The 12,992-nt window shown below is 43.2% G+C and overlaps 1 protein-coding gene across 1 annotated transcript; it reads left to right on the top strand.

Annotated features, from left to right (window-relative positions):
- The first annotated feature begins 9,588 nt into the window (after nucleotides 1-9,588).
- LOC147891894 (putative 2-oxoglutarate-dependent dioxygenase SLC1) lies at nucleotides 9,589-10,859 on the top strand. The gene is made up of 4 exons (XM_087388530.1): nucleotides 9,589-9,720; nucleotides 9,812-10,065; nucleotides 10,399-10,497; nucleotides 10,605-10,859. The coding sequence occupies exons 1-4, from the start codon at nucleotides 9,589-9,591 to the stop codon at nucleotides 10,651-10,653; spliced, it is 534 nt and encodes a 177-aa protein (XP_087244656.1). The 3' UTR covers nucleotides 10,654-10,859.
- The last annotated feature ends 2,133 nt before the right edge of the window (nucleotides 10,860-12,992 follow it).

Raw genomic sequence — 12,992 nt, 5'->3', positions numbered from 1 at the left:
GGGCATGATACTTGCACATGCCTCAACATAGGTGGTATTCATGCATGTGCAAAGCAAGATGCCCATCTTTTATGTGCATATTTGAATAACACGCCTGTAAGCATGTTTTTTGACGACCCGACACTAGGTAAAAAACATGGTTTAACGCATGATCGACAATGCAAACCACATCCTATAAGAGTGATACTCTATATGTGCCTCAGCATAGGTGGAATTGATGTAGGTGCAAAGAAGGATGCCCATCAGATACGTGAGCCTCTGAATAACATGCCTCGGAGCGTGTTTTTTTATCATTGTGCATGACACGGTGAAAAACATGGTTTGATGGATGATCAACCATGCGAACTACATCTGATGGGCTTGAGACTTTGGACGTGCCTCTACATAGGTAGGATTGATGTGTGTGCAAAGGGGTATTTCCATCGTATACATGCAGGTTCCAAGAACACCCCTCGAGGTGTGTTTTTTGACGATTGTGCATGACAATAGGCAAAAAACATGGTTTAATGCGTGATCGACCATGCGAACCATGTAGGTGACATAAAATTTTCTTTTGCAAATGGGTCTACATTTATTTTGGAAAATGTGAGACATGTGCCTAAGCTGACCAAGAGTCACATTTCAACGGGTTAGCTATATGATGCTGGTTACCACCTTTGGCTTTCAGAGTTGGAAAATTCAAAAGGGCTCTATGGTTTTGGTAAGAGGTGCTAAGTGTGAGACATTATATCCCTTACATGTATCAAGGGTGTCTGATCATGTTGTTGCAATAACCAAGCAGCCAAGTACTTCTTTGTGGCATTGTCGGTTGGGGTACATGAGCCAGAATGAAATGAAACTCTTATGCCGTTTGGTTTATGTACTGCATTTGAGTTTTTCTGATTTTGAATTTTGTGAACATTGTCTCTATGGGAACACAACAACACAAAGCAACTATAGACGCGCTTGGTAGACGCGCAAAATAGCGGGCGCGTCTATAGGCGTTGCTTTAGTAGAGGAATTACGGGCGCGTCTAAAAGCTCGTCTATTTGCGCGTAAATTATCGCGTCTACGTGCGCGTCTAATCTGAGAAAATACAGGCCCGTCTAACATCCCTTTATTAGCGCGTCTATTTGTGCGTGTATTTCCGCGTTTATTTGCGCGTTTACACTGAGAATCAGACGCACATTTAGACGCGTAAATAGACGCAAACCAGAGAATACAGAAAGTGAGATTTTGGTGTACATCATTGCTTTCCAAACATTGCCCATGATTACCAAAGCACATAATTTTTTGCAAGCCCACATATACAAGAATTAAGTGAGATGAGGAGAATGAGACAATATGTAAAATAGTTTTGCCAATATCAATTATGGGGCTACGGTTCAATCTCATCCTCAATGAGATCAATCCTTGCCAAACTATCTACTTCAAAATCCAAACAAGTGTTTAGATCTACAAATACATTCAACCCACTACTACTTGTGCCACTCATGTGCTCATCGAAATCAGCATCTCGAATGGTAGGCTCATCCTCACGGGTAATGGCCTCAATATCTGTATCTCCTATCTCATGATCATCCTCCTCTCTTGTATCACGGTCATCATCACGTCCATGGCCATGATCATCCTCCATACGCTCCATATTAGTAAATGTACTATACATCACTTTGGAACGTGGCATAATAGGTATGACATGCCACCATCTATTATTATCCACCATTGGTTGATAGACAACCTAATTCAAACACAAATACAATCATGTTACTTTTCTTGCATCAAATATTTAAAAGCGAGTATTTTTATATGTGTGCACAGTACCTGTTCACATTGTTGCGGTAGTACTAGTGTGTCCTTCCTACTTTGCCAAAACTTTGTGGAGTCAATAGTTACAAAGCCACTTGCATGGCGTTTGATTGTTGCATTAGGGCCTCTTTCCACCACGTCCTTAAACCACTTTACATCCAAAACATACACAAAGAAGCGTCGAAAGTCAAGCATAATAATATCTTGGATTATGCCACAATAATCATCCATGGCTCCATTGGCTCCCTCAAAGCTAGCAACGACGCCGCAATCTTGTGTGTTTCTCTTATCATCAATCCGTTGTGTTCGAAAATGCTTGCCCTCACACCATATAGCATTGAACATCGTGCACTACACTAAGAAAAAATCAATTAAATAAGCAATCTAAATTATTGAAAGCTCCTAACTTATGCATAACATTCTATATACCGACCTTGCTCATGCATCCCCTAGCATACTCCCATTCTTCCATTGTGATATGCATCCCCTCGTCTTTCTCTGCTTTCTCCATTTCATCAAGTAGCCAATCCACATGAATATCCTTTGGAAGTGCTCTTAGATGCTGAGGGTATGGCACACGAGATCTGTGGTGTGTACGAAAGAGGGCCCTTTCTTCTTGTCTTCTTGCCTTTGCATCCTCGTATCTTGTCACCCATCTTTTCATCACATCACTATTAAGCACGCAAAAGAGGTTGATACTATTATGCAACTCCGTGTCTATTACTTTGTTGCGTCCTTTCCCTTGAGGCACAATAGAGGTCATCCTTAGGTCTTCATCATCTCTCCATAGTCGTGGGAGAGAGCTATCCACATCAACAAGAAACTCAGAAATATATACAAGTGACTCTTGTACCAACCAACCCTCGGCCATGCTACCTTCGGGTCTTGCATTTTGTCTCACGAAGCCCTTCAAGGTCTTCATGAAGCGCTCGAGGAAGAACAACCATCGTGCATGTATAGTACCGCATATAGCAATCTCATCCACCAAATGCACTATGAGATGTAGTTGGCTTGTGAGAATAGAACGTGGAAATGTCTCCTCCACTAAACAAACCGCCTCCACTGACATAACTCGAGCATTCTCAAGCGTGGTGGGATCTATTTCCTTTGAGCTCACATACCTCACAAGCTCGCCCATCTTGTAAATACAATCTTTCACTTCCTTCGATGCACTACGTGAAATGCTAGTAGGTAGTATGAACTGAACCCGCGAGGAGGTGGTTGATTAGTTGCTTATAGCTATTCACTCACAAATTTGAAAGGAAAAAGATATTATGCATATAAAATACTTACTTGGAGCATCTTGTGCCAATCATGAGATTTCAAGCCATATAATTGCTCTACACCTCTTTTCTTGCTCTTTGTAAAGGCTCCCTTCAAACACCTCATGCATCCAGTGGGAGTACGAATTGTAGTAATAGCGCACTTCACCGTCGCCATCTCTAGCTTTGATAACATCCACGGTGCACGAGGTAAAAAAACACGCCCATTTGGTCTCTCTTGAGGCCAAGCTTCACGCATCCTCCTTGTGGTACGTAGATCCTCCCTTATGCCTGTGCCGAATCTCGTGTCCCATTCAAATGCTCCCAAATGGTAGATGCCACATTCTTGAAGATATGCATGGGATCTTGAGGTGGGACCAATATGGTAAACGATAAAAGATGGAGTATCTAAACAAAATAAAGTGTTAGCATGCAATCTTTACTTTCTGCCAATATAGCCAATCTTTACTTCCAGCCAATAGTTACAAACCCTTACCGGCTCATGCCAAGTGGTGGAGGAGTCATGGAACCGTCCCAAATTCTCATCCAATCTCCCGCGGTAAGTGATTGTGGGAGGACTTCATTCCAAGGGGCAACATATCTAGGATGATCAGGTGGGAGAAATCGATGGTGATTCTCATAGATGACCTTATTCAATGCGTCTGCCTGTGAGGCAACTAGCGAAGGACCACAAACAGGACATGCATGGTAACCCGATGTAGTGAGACCTGAACAATAGATGCAATTACGAGTGGAAGGTGGGTTTAGGGTGCCACATCCTTTGCCTATTCATAATTAAAAAATGCAATGCTTACCTGAACACTCGCCATAGCCTGGGAAGTCATGCATCGTCCACATCAAGACTGCTTTGCAGTTAAAGTCTCGTGATGAGGGAGGCCTGCTCACATCATGCACCTCGATACCTCTCCAAAGTATCTCTAGCTCATCAATCAAAGGCTCCAAATAAACATCAGGGTTTTTGACTTTATGTTTCCCTGGAATTAGAAGGGACAGCATGACATGTCCTTTCTTAATAGCCATAGAGGGTGGAAGATTGTAATTCACCAATACCACTGGCCATACACTGTAAGACGTGCTTTTGAGACCAAATGGGTTCACACCGTCCATACCCAATCCAAGTCTCAAGCTCCTAGGTTATTCCTTGAAGCTTGGCCATGTGTCTTCAATATGCTTCCACGCAAGAGAGTCCGCAGGAGTTCTCCACTTGCCACGATTGATCAATGGGAGGAATGCCATGACATGAGCTCTGCAATAGATTTGCACTTGAACATATGTTGGATGCGAGGGATTATGGAAAAATGTCGCAATACCTTACGAGGCACGTCCAAGGTTTTGAGATCTGCTCTATATCTTGCCTCTCCACAAGTAGGACACTCTCTTGCATCCTTATGTAGTCCACGAAACAAAACGCAATCGTTGACACATGCATGGATGCGCTTGTAATCTAATCCTCCAAGAGAGGTCACATGTTGCCTTGCCATATCTCTTGAGGTCGGTAGTTTATTCTCCCTTGGAAGCATTTTACACAATAGCCTGCACGTGAAGACCATAAATGAGGAAAAGCATTCGAGTAATTGACCCACTAGCATAATTCACCATGTTTGCAAAATCGACTTTAAAGCTTACTTGAGTTATGCATTCAAACTTGCATTGCTCCATCCATAGATGGCTTGCAAGTTTAGTAACTCAAGGGAGGCACGTAGAACAGAGAATGTGCACCCCTCAAACAGTGGAGTCGATGCCGTAGTAAAAAGATCATCCTGCTCCATGCTATTATCCCTCCCTTGATGGACATATAAATCCCGCACCATATCATCAAACACCTCCTCCTCCACGGCTTCATGAGGTAATGGCAGAGGGCTACTATCACCATCACTCCATGCATCCGTAACAGTCCCTCCTGAAGATCCCACCTCATATCGCCGACGCTTCGCCTCTTCACGACGGGCATAGGGTAACATATGCGGGTGTGGCACTACATCCTGTATCAAATTAAAACGGGATCATAACTCAAACATATGAACACCCATAGGTATCTCAATCAACCTTAACTTACAAACCCTTACCCTGTTTACGGTCACATCCCATTCTCCATACTTTGAGATATGATTGAGTGTAATCCTGCGTGCACGATACATGTTTCCTCGACATCGATCACACAGACATTTGATTTTTTGCTCCAATCACATTTCGCGATGGTGGATACGGAGGGATTCATCCTCACTGGAGCTACTTGCTGAAGATGGAGACATCCTACAAACAAACAACCCACCAAATTTGCTCTTCTTCAAATGTTTAATTTAAACTCTATGTTGCGTCTATCGCCGCGTCTATAGTCGCGTCTAAAATCGCGTCTAAAATCGCGTCTACTCTATGTATTTAGACGCGCTATCAAACGCGACTATAGACGCGACTTTTAAACCTGCTTTTCGACGCGCCGCTCGCTTTGCTTTTCTTCACATTACTTATACTTCGCGCGGCTTGCTTCCTTCTTTATTAGCAGATCCATAGTTTCGAAGCTTAAGAGGGAGGCTCCCATACTTACTTCCAAGCTTACACTCAAGAGAAAGGCAGCCACACTTACTTCTAAGCTTAAAGGAGAGGAGGACGAACAAGGAGAAGAAGCAACTTTGAAAAAAAAAGAACCTTCCATACCTCTATCCAAGTAAGTCTTTTTGCAGTTGATCTTGTTTGGAAGTTTGCTCTCTCCAGTTTTGTACTTTCTCGTATCCAAGAAGCGCATGATCTGGGTATCAGTGTCACGTTTTTGTGTCGAGCGCAATGTCCTTTTCTACTTTTTAGAAATCCCGTCTATCGGAGCGCGTCTATAGGCGCGTCTCAGAGCGCGTCTAAAAGCGCGTCTATAGGCGCGTCTGACCGCGCGTCTGGCTTGTTGCAGACACAGACAGACGTGTCTATAGATGCTCTGCTAAATGCTCTGTTAAACGCTCTGTTAAACGCTCTGTTAGACGAGTTGTTAGACGCTCTGTTAGACGCGTCTATAGATGCGCAAATCAGACGCGTCTATAGACGCGCTCTGACAGTAAGCCTCTCTTTTCTTCCCCTTTCTTCTCAGCTCATCAGTAATAGATTTTTTTCCTTTTTTCCAGTTCAACATGTGGCCAGGAAGCGCTTCTAGCTCACCTGATCCCCGGGAATCTATTTGGAAGGACTTATATAACCTTTTAGGGCACCCTCCTAGTCCTGCGGAGTTATACGGGTATATGATGGGTACTCTAAACACTCCCTAGGAGTCGGCACTACAGACTCCAAGCCACCCCACACCACCTGAGATCACCCCAGTGGAGTCAGCACAGCCGTCTTATGCCCCTTCTTATGCCCCTTCCCCCGTACCGTCTTATGACCCTTCCCCCATGCCGTCTTATGTCCCTTCTGCCATCCCGTCTTATGCCCCTTCCCCCATGCCGTCAGGAGGTCCTTCTGTCTCGACGAGCCGTCGACGTACTCCTGTGCCGTTGAGACTCGGTTCTCCAGCTACGAGTGGTCAGCATAGTCCCGTGCAGTCCCTAGCTATGAGTGGCCAGCGTACGAGCTCGACACGACAGGGTAGCAGGTGTAGTAGCAGGGAGAGCGGTGGGGGATGCATGGCATAGTGCTTTGGGCCATTTGGCGGTGGGGAGGATGATGATTCAGATGATTTAGACGTGCCTCTGGGTGATGGTACGATTTATTATGACATCACTCAGACAGGAGGCATCTTGATGGATGCGCGGGGGAAGGACATCATGGCCTTCATGCGCTCTGTACAATTACAGAGATTGCTTTATCCACTACAAAGACCACCCAAAGAGGTTGGCTGATGAGACCCTCACTACTCTTCGCTCTAGGTATCCCAACCCCCCCAATCGCCAGTTCACAGATAAATGGGGGAAGTCAAAGATTGTTACGATACTTAGCAATAAAAGATCTTCGCTTAAGAGGCAGGCACTAGCGGAGCTTGCCAGAGGTCAACCACCAAGGGGCCTGCCCCACACCGCTCACAAGGGTGAGTGGAAGAAGGCAATGAAGTCAGCGAGGGAGGACCCCAGTCTGCAGCATGTGGAGGCACGGAGGATCCAGACGGAGGAATATGGAAGCGCGCATTTTGGAGCAGGGGGTGTTGAATCATGGGAGGCCCAATTTGTAAGTATCAATCTCAAATTATATTGCTTATGTAGTTTATTAGGAGGTTGGTTGTTTCTTTGTACTAATCCCTCCGCAAAGTGTGTCGCGGTCATGCAGCTTGAGATCGTGGGCAGATACCCTACTCCAGTGGAGACAGCCTACCACCGCCACCATCGCAGAGGAGATACATGGAGGCACTTCTATGATGACGGGTTGATTACTGAGGAGCAGTATACCCGAGCTACTGGAGCGGTCCCCCAGGTATTTGAAAGTAATTAAATAATGCCAAAATTATAAGTAAAGATTTGATTTTTCATACATTGATATATTATGTTGTCCCTTGTTTACAGGCCCGTGCACAAGACGATGAGGAAGAGGAGGAAGGAGGCGCAGAAGGGAGCGCAGAAGGGAGCGTGGAAGGGAGCGAGGACCTGGAGAACATAGATTAGTCGTATAAGTAGTGCTAGCTACTCTTTTTTGTACTTAAAGCCACTGGCTTGGCTTTGTGCCTCTTGTATATACACTCCTCTTATTTTTTGTACTTGAAGCCACATGACATGGCTTAGCTTCGTGCTATATGTATATACAAGCACTTTTTGAGCTTTCAATTTTATTGTGTTTTGGAGTTGTAATGTTTTATTTGGAATTGTAATTAAAATGCGGTTGGCTGTAAGAATTGAATTACACAATGTGGATATGGGATTCTTGTAACTATATAGCATACACAACATACACAGTATTCTGTAAAAAAATAAATAAATAAATAAAGCGCATCTATCAGTGCGTTTAAAAATGCGTTTATATACGCGTCTGTCTGTTCGACTTGCGTCTATATGTGCATCTATAAACGCGTTTATAAGCGCGTCTATTTATGCATCTAACTGCGCGTCTATACGCGCGTGTGTCTGATATATAGACGCGCAATTAAACGCGGGTCTCCAGACGCGAAAATAGACGCGCCCGTAAGTTTTTTATTTAGTTCATGAAACGCGTCTGTGCGCGCGTCTATGGGTGCTTTGTCTTGTTGTGGAAGCAGACAAAATCAGCCCATGAAAGAAGGGGAAAGAAAGATCTTGAAGAGAGAGAGAGAAAGAGAGAGAGAGAGAGAGAGAGAGAGAGAGAGAGAGAGAGAGAGAGAGGTGCTGAACAAGGCAATAAGGCGAAATGGAGTTTTTCGTGTGTCATGAATATTTATATAAATATTTATATTTATATCTCCTTGATGCAAGACGCAGCATATCCACATAGACAACATCTTGCTCAACCATCTTGGCATAGGGCACAGCAGTCTTGGCACAACACAGCACAAGCAAGCTTGCACCAACCATATTGACTCAGCCTTGGTGCAACATCATAGCACAAGTTCGAGATTGAAGGGATTTCTTATTTTGCCTCATATAAGTATATTTCATATAGAAGTAAATTTGAGAGACAATGCATTTATTAAAGGCATAGTATTGATTCCTATTTGTGGTGTAACTCCCCACATTTGATATAGCCTATGATTAGAGAGATCATTCAAATCAAGTAACATATCAAAGACTTGCCCATCATCATGCATGTTGCCAAGCACCATTAATATTTAGGCGAGGTAGTTGTCACAGATGACACGTGGTAACCAGTGGAGGAGGCCGCAAGACAAAGGGCCGAGAGAGAGAGAGATTGCCAAGTTGCAAGAGGAAGGTCTTCATATATAAATAAATATATAAATGTAAATATACATATACATACGTACGTATATATATATATATATATATATAGAGAGAGAGAGAGAGAGAGAGAGAGACCTCAACAAGGCAATAAGGTAGGATGGAGTTTTTCGGGTTGTGAATCAGAAGTCATTTGGTTAAAAATGTTCATTAAGTGAAACACAAATTGCATACAAAGATGGAAAGACCATCTACCTAAAATGACAATCTATACATCCCACGTTGAGACCCAACGGAGTGGGTCTCGAACCCATCGTAGACGGGTCATGCTACTCGTTTGTTATAATCAAGGAGATCTCCAACCGTTGACCTTAAGAGAGAGGAGGTTGTGATCGAGATGGTTGAGTCCATCAAAGGACACAATGCATTGGTGTTGACGTTGTTTGATGCACGACCCTCCCTATATTAAGAAGATTTGATACACAAGTTGTCATTTAATAGTTAGCACGTCTCATTTTCTAGCTGGCAGCGATGGAAAAAATTGCTGAAACCCGGACGATTCTGCAGTATCTTCCCCACGTGACGAGATGGGATTATTTAGCCACCATGTTTACCGAGGCAATAACAGTGAATGCGCCGGAGAAGTTGGGAAATATTCAACTGATCTTTGTATATCATTTTCTAGCTGGCAGCTTCTTTGTATAAATAAGCGTGGGCGCGTTTGTGCATATCCATATTCCTCCTCCATGGCTTCACCGTTCTCAACCAACGCTAGCGTCGAGCTGCCGGTGATAGATCTGGCACATCTGGAAGGAGACGGGCGAGGTGCTATTGTTGAGCACATCGAACGTGCGTGCCGGGAGTGGGGTTTCTTGCAGGTGACTTCTTTCTGCTCCCATATGATCAGACCCATTATATGATCATTTCAATATGCCTTTAATCCCCAGAATTTACCTTGCGCGCACGCAGATTGTGAACCATGGAGTTGCTTCGGACGTGATGAAAGGGGCCGTGGACGTCGCTCTTCAGTTCTTTACTCTGTCGATGGACGAAAAACTCAAGTGTAACGGCAACGCAGATATAGACGACCAATTCATCGGCTATGGAACACGTTATTGCTCTGCAGTGGATCCAGTCGTTTCCGGGAGGGAGTGTGTTAGGCATCTCTCGAACCCCATAGAACCGTGTACTGACCTCTGGCCTGATAAACCCACGTCGTACAGGTATGTGGCTCAACTGCAATAGTCGTTAAGCTTTATGTCAGGGAAGTCTTGTAGTTCAATGGAGTGTAAGATAAGTTGGATTTTGAGACTTTTTTGCACAGAGAGGTGATCTCAGCTTACTGCGAGGATGTCCGATCATTGGCATCGCGACTTCTGCCTGCCATATCCGAAAGTCTGGGCGTTGGCCCCGATTTCACAGCCAAGGCCTTTGATAATTCAAACTGGACCCAGATTACAGTCCTGAATCATTACCCTCCCTGTGCACACCCCGATGTAGCGATTGGCTTTGCAGCGCATTCGGATGGCACTGCGCTAACGATTCTGCTGCAGCAGGACGATGTATGTGGACTTCAGATTAGGCGCAACGGCGAGTGGGTGGACGCCAAGCCCATCAAGGGTGCGCTTGCAATCATTATTGGGGACGAGATGGAGGTGAGATGACCATGTTGTGTGTTGCAGGAATGCCAGGAAACATAAACGTATAAATGCTGCGATCTTTGCTTTCCTTTTGTTGACAACAAATCATGGGTAATGCTCAGGTGTGGACCAACGGACGATACAAGGGCGTGCAGCATCGAGCTTTGGTGAATGCATCGAGGTCTCGCATCTCCATTGCCACAGCTTGGTGTGAAGCAGGGGAGCATCTCCAACGTCCCCCCATAATCCCCCCCCCTTAAGGAGATCTCCGGTGATTTCATCCCTCTTTTTCTCGCAGTTTGCCCCCATGCCTCATCTCTCCCTAGCCTCTCATCATGTCCGGTGCTTTCAGCCTTCTTTTTCGTCTCATAGTTTTCCCCCCCGTCTCGCGTAGCTGTTCCATTTCTATCCCCTACTTCTTATCAACTCGGTGAGTGAAGGATTGCTTCCTTAAATAGACGGATATTTTTTGTTTCGTTTTTTACTTTCATGTAAGGTGCTCAAGTAAAAGTTTATGTAAAGAAAAATCCGATCATAACCCCTATTCAAAGAAAAATCCGATCATACCCCTATTCAAAGAGTAGAAGATGCTAGCTTTCGAATATACTAGAAGGTTCTCACCACGTGAAGTTGTGTACTCATCTTGGCTTGAGATGTTATATCTTTGCATCATTCCATAAATGATCCCTGTTTGCTAATAAAAAATAAAGGGCAAGTAAAATCACATTGCTAAGAGAACACGATGATGTGATCAAAGAAAGTGTCATCTCATTTCTTCTCCATCCATACTTCGTTGTTATAATGCTCTCGATTTACTTGTCCCTCTCGATGAATGATCTTGAGATTTGGAAAAAGTATTTTGTAGACTCACCCCTTGCTCTCAAAAATCATGAAGTGGTCAAATATAATGTTATTGCTAAGTGCAATTGTGAGATTGGAATTTTGAAATCTCGTACATCCACTTCTTGGCTAGAGAGTCTTCATTTTCTCTTATGTCTTGCATAAAAAGAGCATGTTTTTTTGTTTGTTAAGCATGCTAGGCAAACACATGGACTTATTGATAGCTCTTGCTTAATATATTATAGCCTTTGTTGTCCACAATCCCCCATGGCTTGAGAATATTTCCTTAACAATTATTAATTGTACCATAATTTATGTTTCTCCAACTTTATAAATTCCATTAAAAGAATGTTCTTCTCCTAGTTGAAATTCTAGTCTTCTCTTTGAGCTTGAATTTTTCCCGCCCAAAACTCACAAGACATGAGCTATTGATGTGATCAAAGAAAGTGTCATCTCATTTCTTCTCCATCCATACTTCGTTGTTATAATGCTCTCGATTTACTTATCCCTCTCGATGAATGATCTTGAGATTTGGAAAAAGTATTTTGTAGACTCACCCCTTGCTCTCAAAAATCATTTAGTGGTCAAATATAATGTTATTGCTAAGTGCAATTGTGAGATTGGAATTTTGAAATCTCGTACATCCACTTCTTGGCTAGAGAGTCTTCATTTTCTCTTATGTCTTGCATAAAAAGAGCATGTTTTTTTGTTTGTTAAGCATGCTAGGCAAACACATGGACTTATTGATAGCTCTTGCTTAATATATTATAGCCTTTGTTGTCCACAATCCCCCATGGCTTGAGAATATTTCCTTAACAATTATTAATTGTACCATAATTTATGTTTCTCCAACTTTATAAATTCCATTAAAAGAATGTTCTTCTCCTAGTTGAAATTCTAGTCTTCTCCTTGAGCTTGAATTTTTCCCGCCCAAAACTCACAAGACATGAGCTATTTGTGTCTTGTTACGTAAGACAACCTAAGGTAGCCTATAGAAGGTATTTCATTTTCTCGATCCTCATGAAACCACTTGGAAGGATTGTATGACGCTCTTCACTTGGCACCTTAAAAAAAGCTGAGGATTAAGCAAGTACTTATGAAAAATGAAAAAGTAAGTGCTGTTTTTGTATTCCTTTAAAAACAAAGTTGGAGAGTTTGACACTTATGTGGCTATGGCAGATGGAGAGAGTTAGGTCCCATCTCTAAAGAACCTTGGCAGTTGCTATGTGGAAAATGATTAAGCATTGCCTATTTAGAAGCTGTCCACTTACTTGTTCTATAGACTTTTCATTTGCTTTTTGAAAGCTCACCACTCAATTAGTCGGCATAGTCTCGATTTCCATGCATGAAATTAGGAGGTATCGAGGTTACAATGAATGGAAACCCAAATTTCAATCTGTGTTTGTGTCTAATATGGGTGGGAATGGACAGATAGTATCAGTTTTTATCAAGTCATACACTAGAAGACACATTGAATAAGGTCATCTATGAGAATCACCATTGATTTCTCCCACATGATCATCCTAGATATATTGTCCCTTGGAATGAAGTCCTCCCACAATCACTCACCGCAGGAGATTGGATGAGAATTTGGGACGGTTCCATGACTCCACCACTTGGCATGAGCCGATAAGGGTTTGTAACTATTGTGTGCTATATTGGCTGGAAAT

Source organism: Dipteris shenzhenensis, chromosome 17, assembly GCF_047967505.1.
Source record: "Dipteris shenzhenensis isolate YYH24624 ecotype China chromosome 17, Dip_SZ_1.0, whole genome shotgun sequence".
Classification (NCBI taxonomy): Eukaryota; Viridiplantae; Streptophyta; class Polypodiopsida; order Gleicheniales; family Dipteridaceae; genus Dipteris; species Dipteris shenzhenensis.
This window is presented reverse-complemented; position numbering and strand designations above follow the sequence as displayed.

What these genes read in the sequence shown, in the direction of transcription:
- LOC147891894 (XM_087388530.1), top strand. Translation starts at nt 9,589, where the DNA reads ATGGCTTCACCGTTCTCAACCAACGCTAGCGTCGAGCTGCCGGTGATA. An exon ending in GGGAGTGGGGTTTCTTGCAG is followed by an intron (nt 9,721 to 9,811) that starts GTGACTTCTTTC and finishes GCGCGCACGCAG; the next exon opens with ATTGTGAACCATGGAGTTGC. An exon ending in GATAAACCCACGTCGTACAG is followed by an intron (nt 10,066 to 10,398) that starts GTATGTGGCTCA and finishes CTGCTGCAGCAG; the next exon opens with GACGATGTATGTGGACTTCA.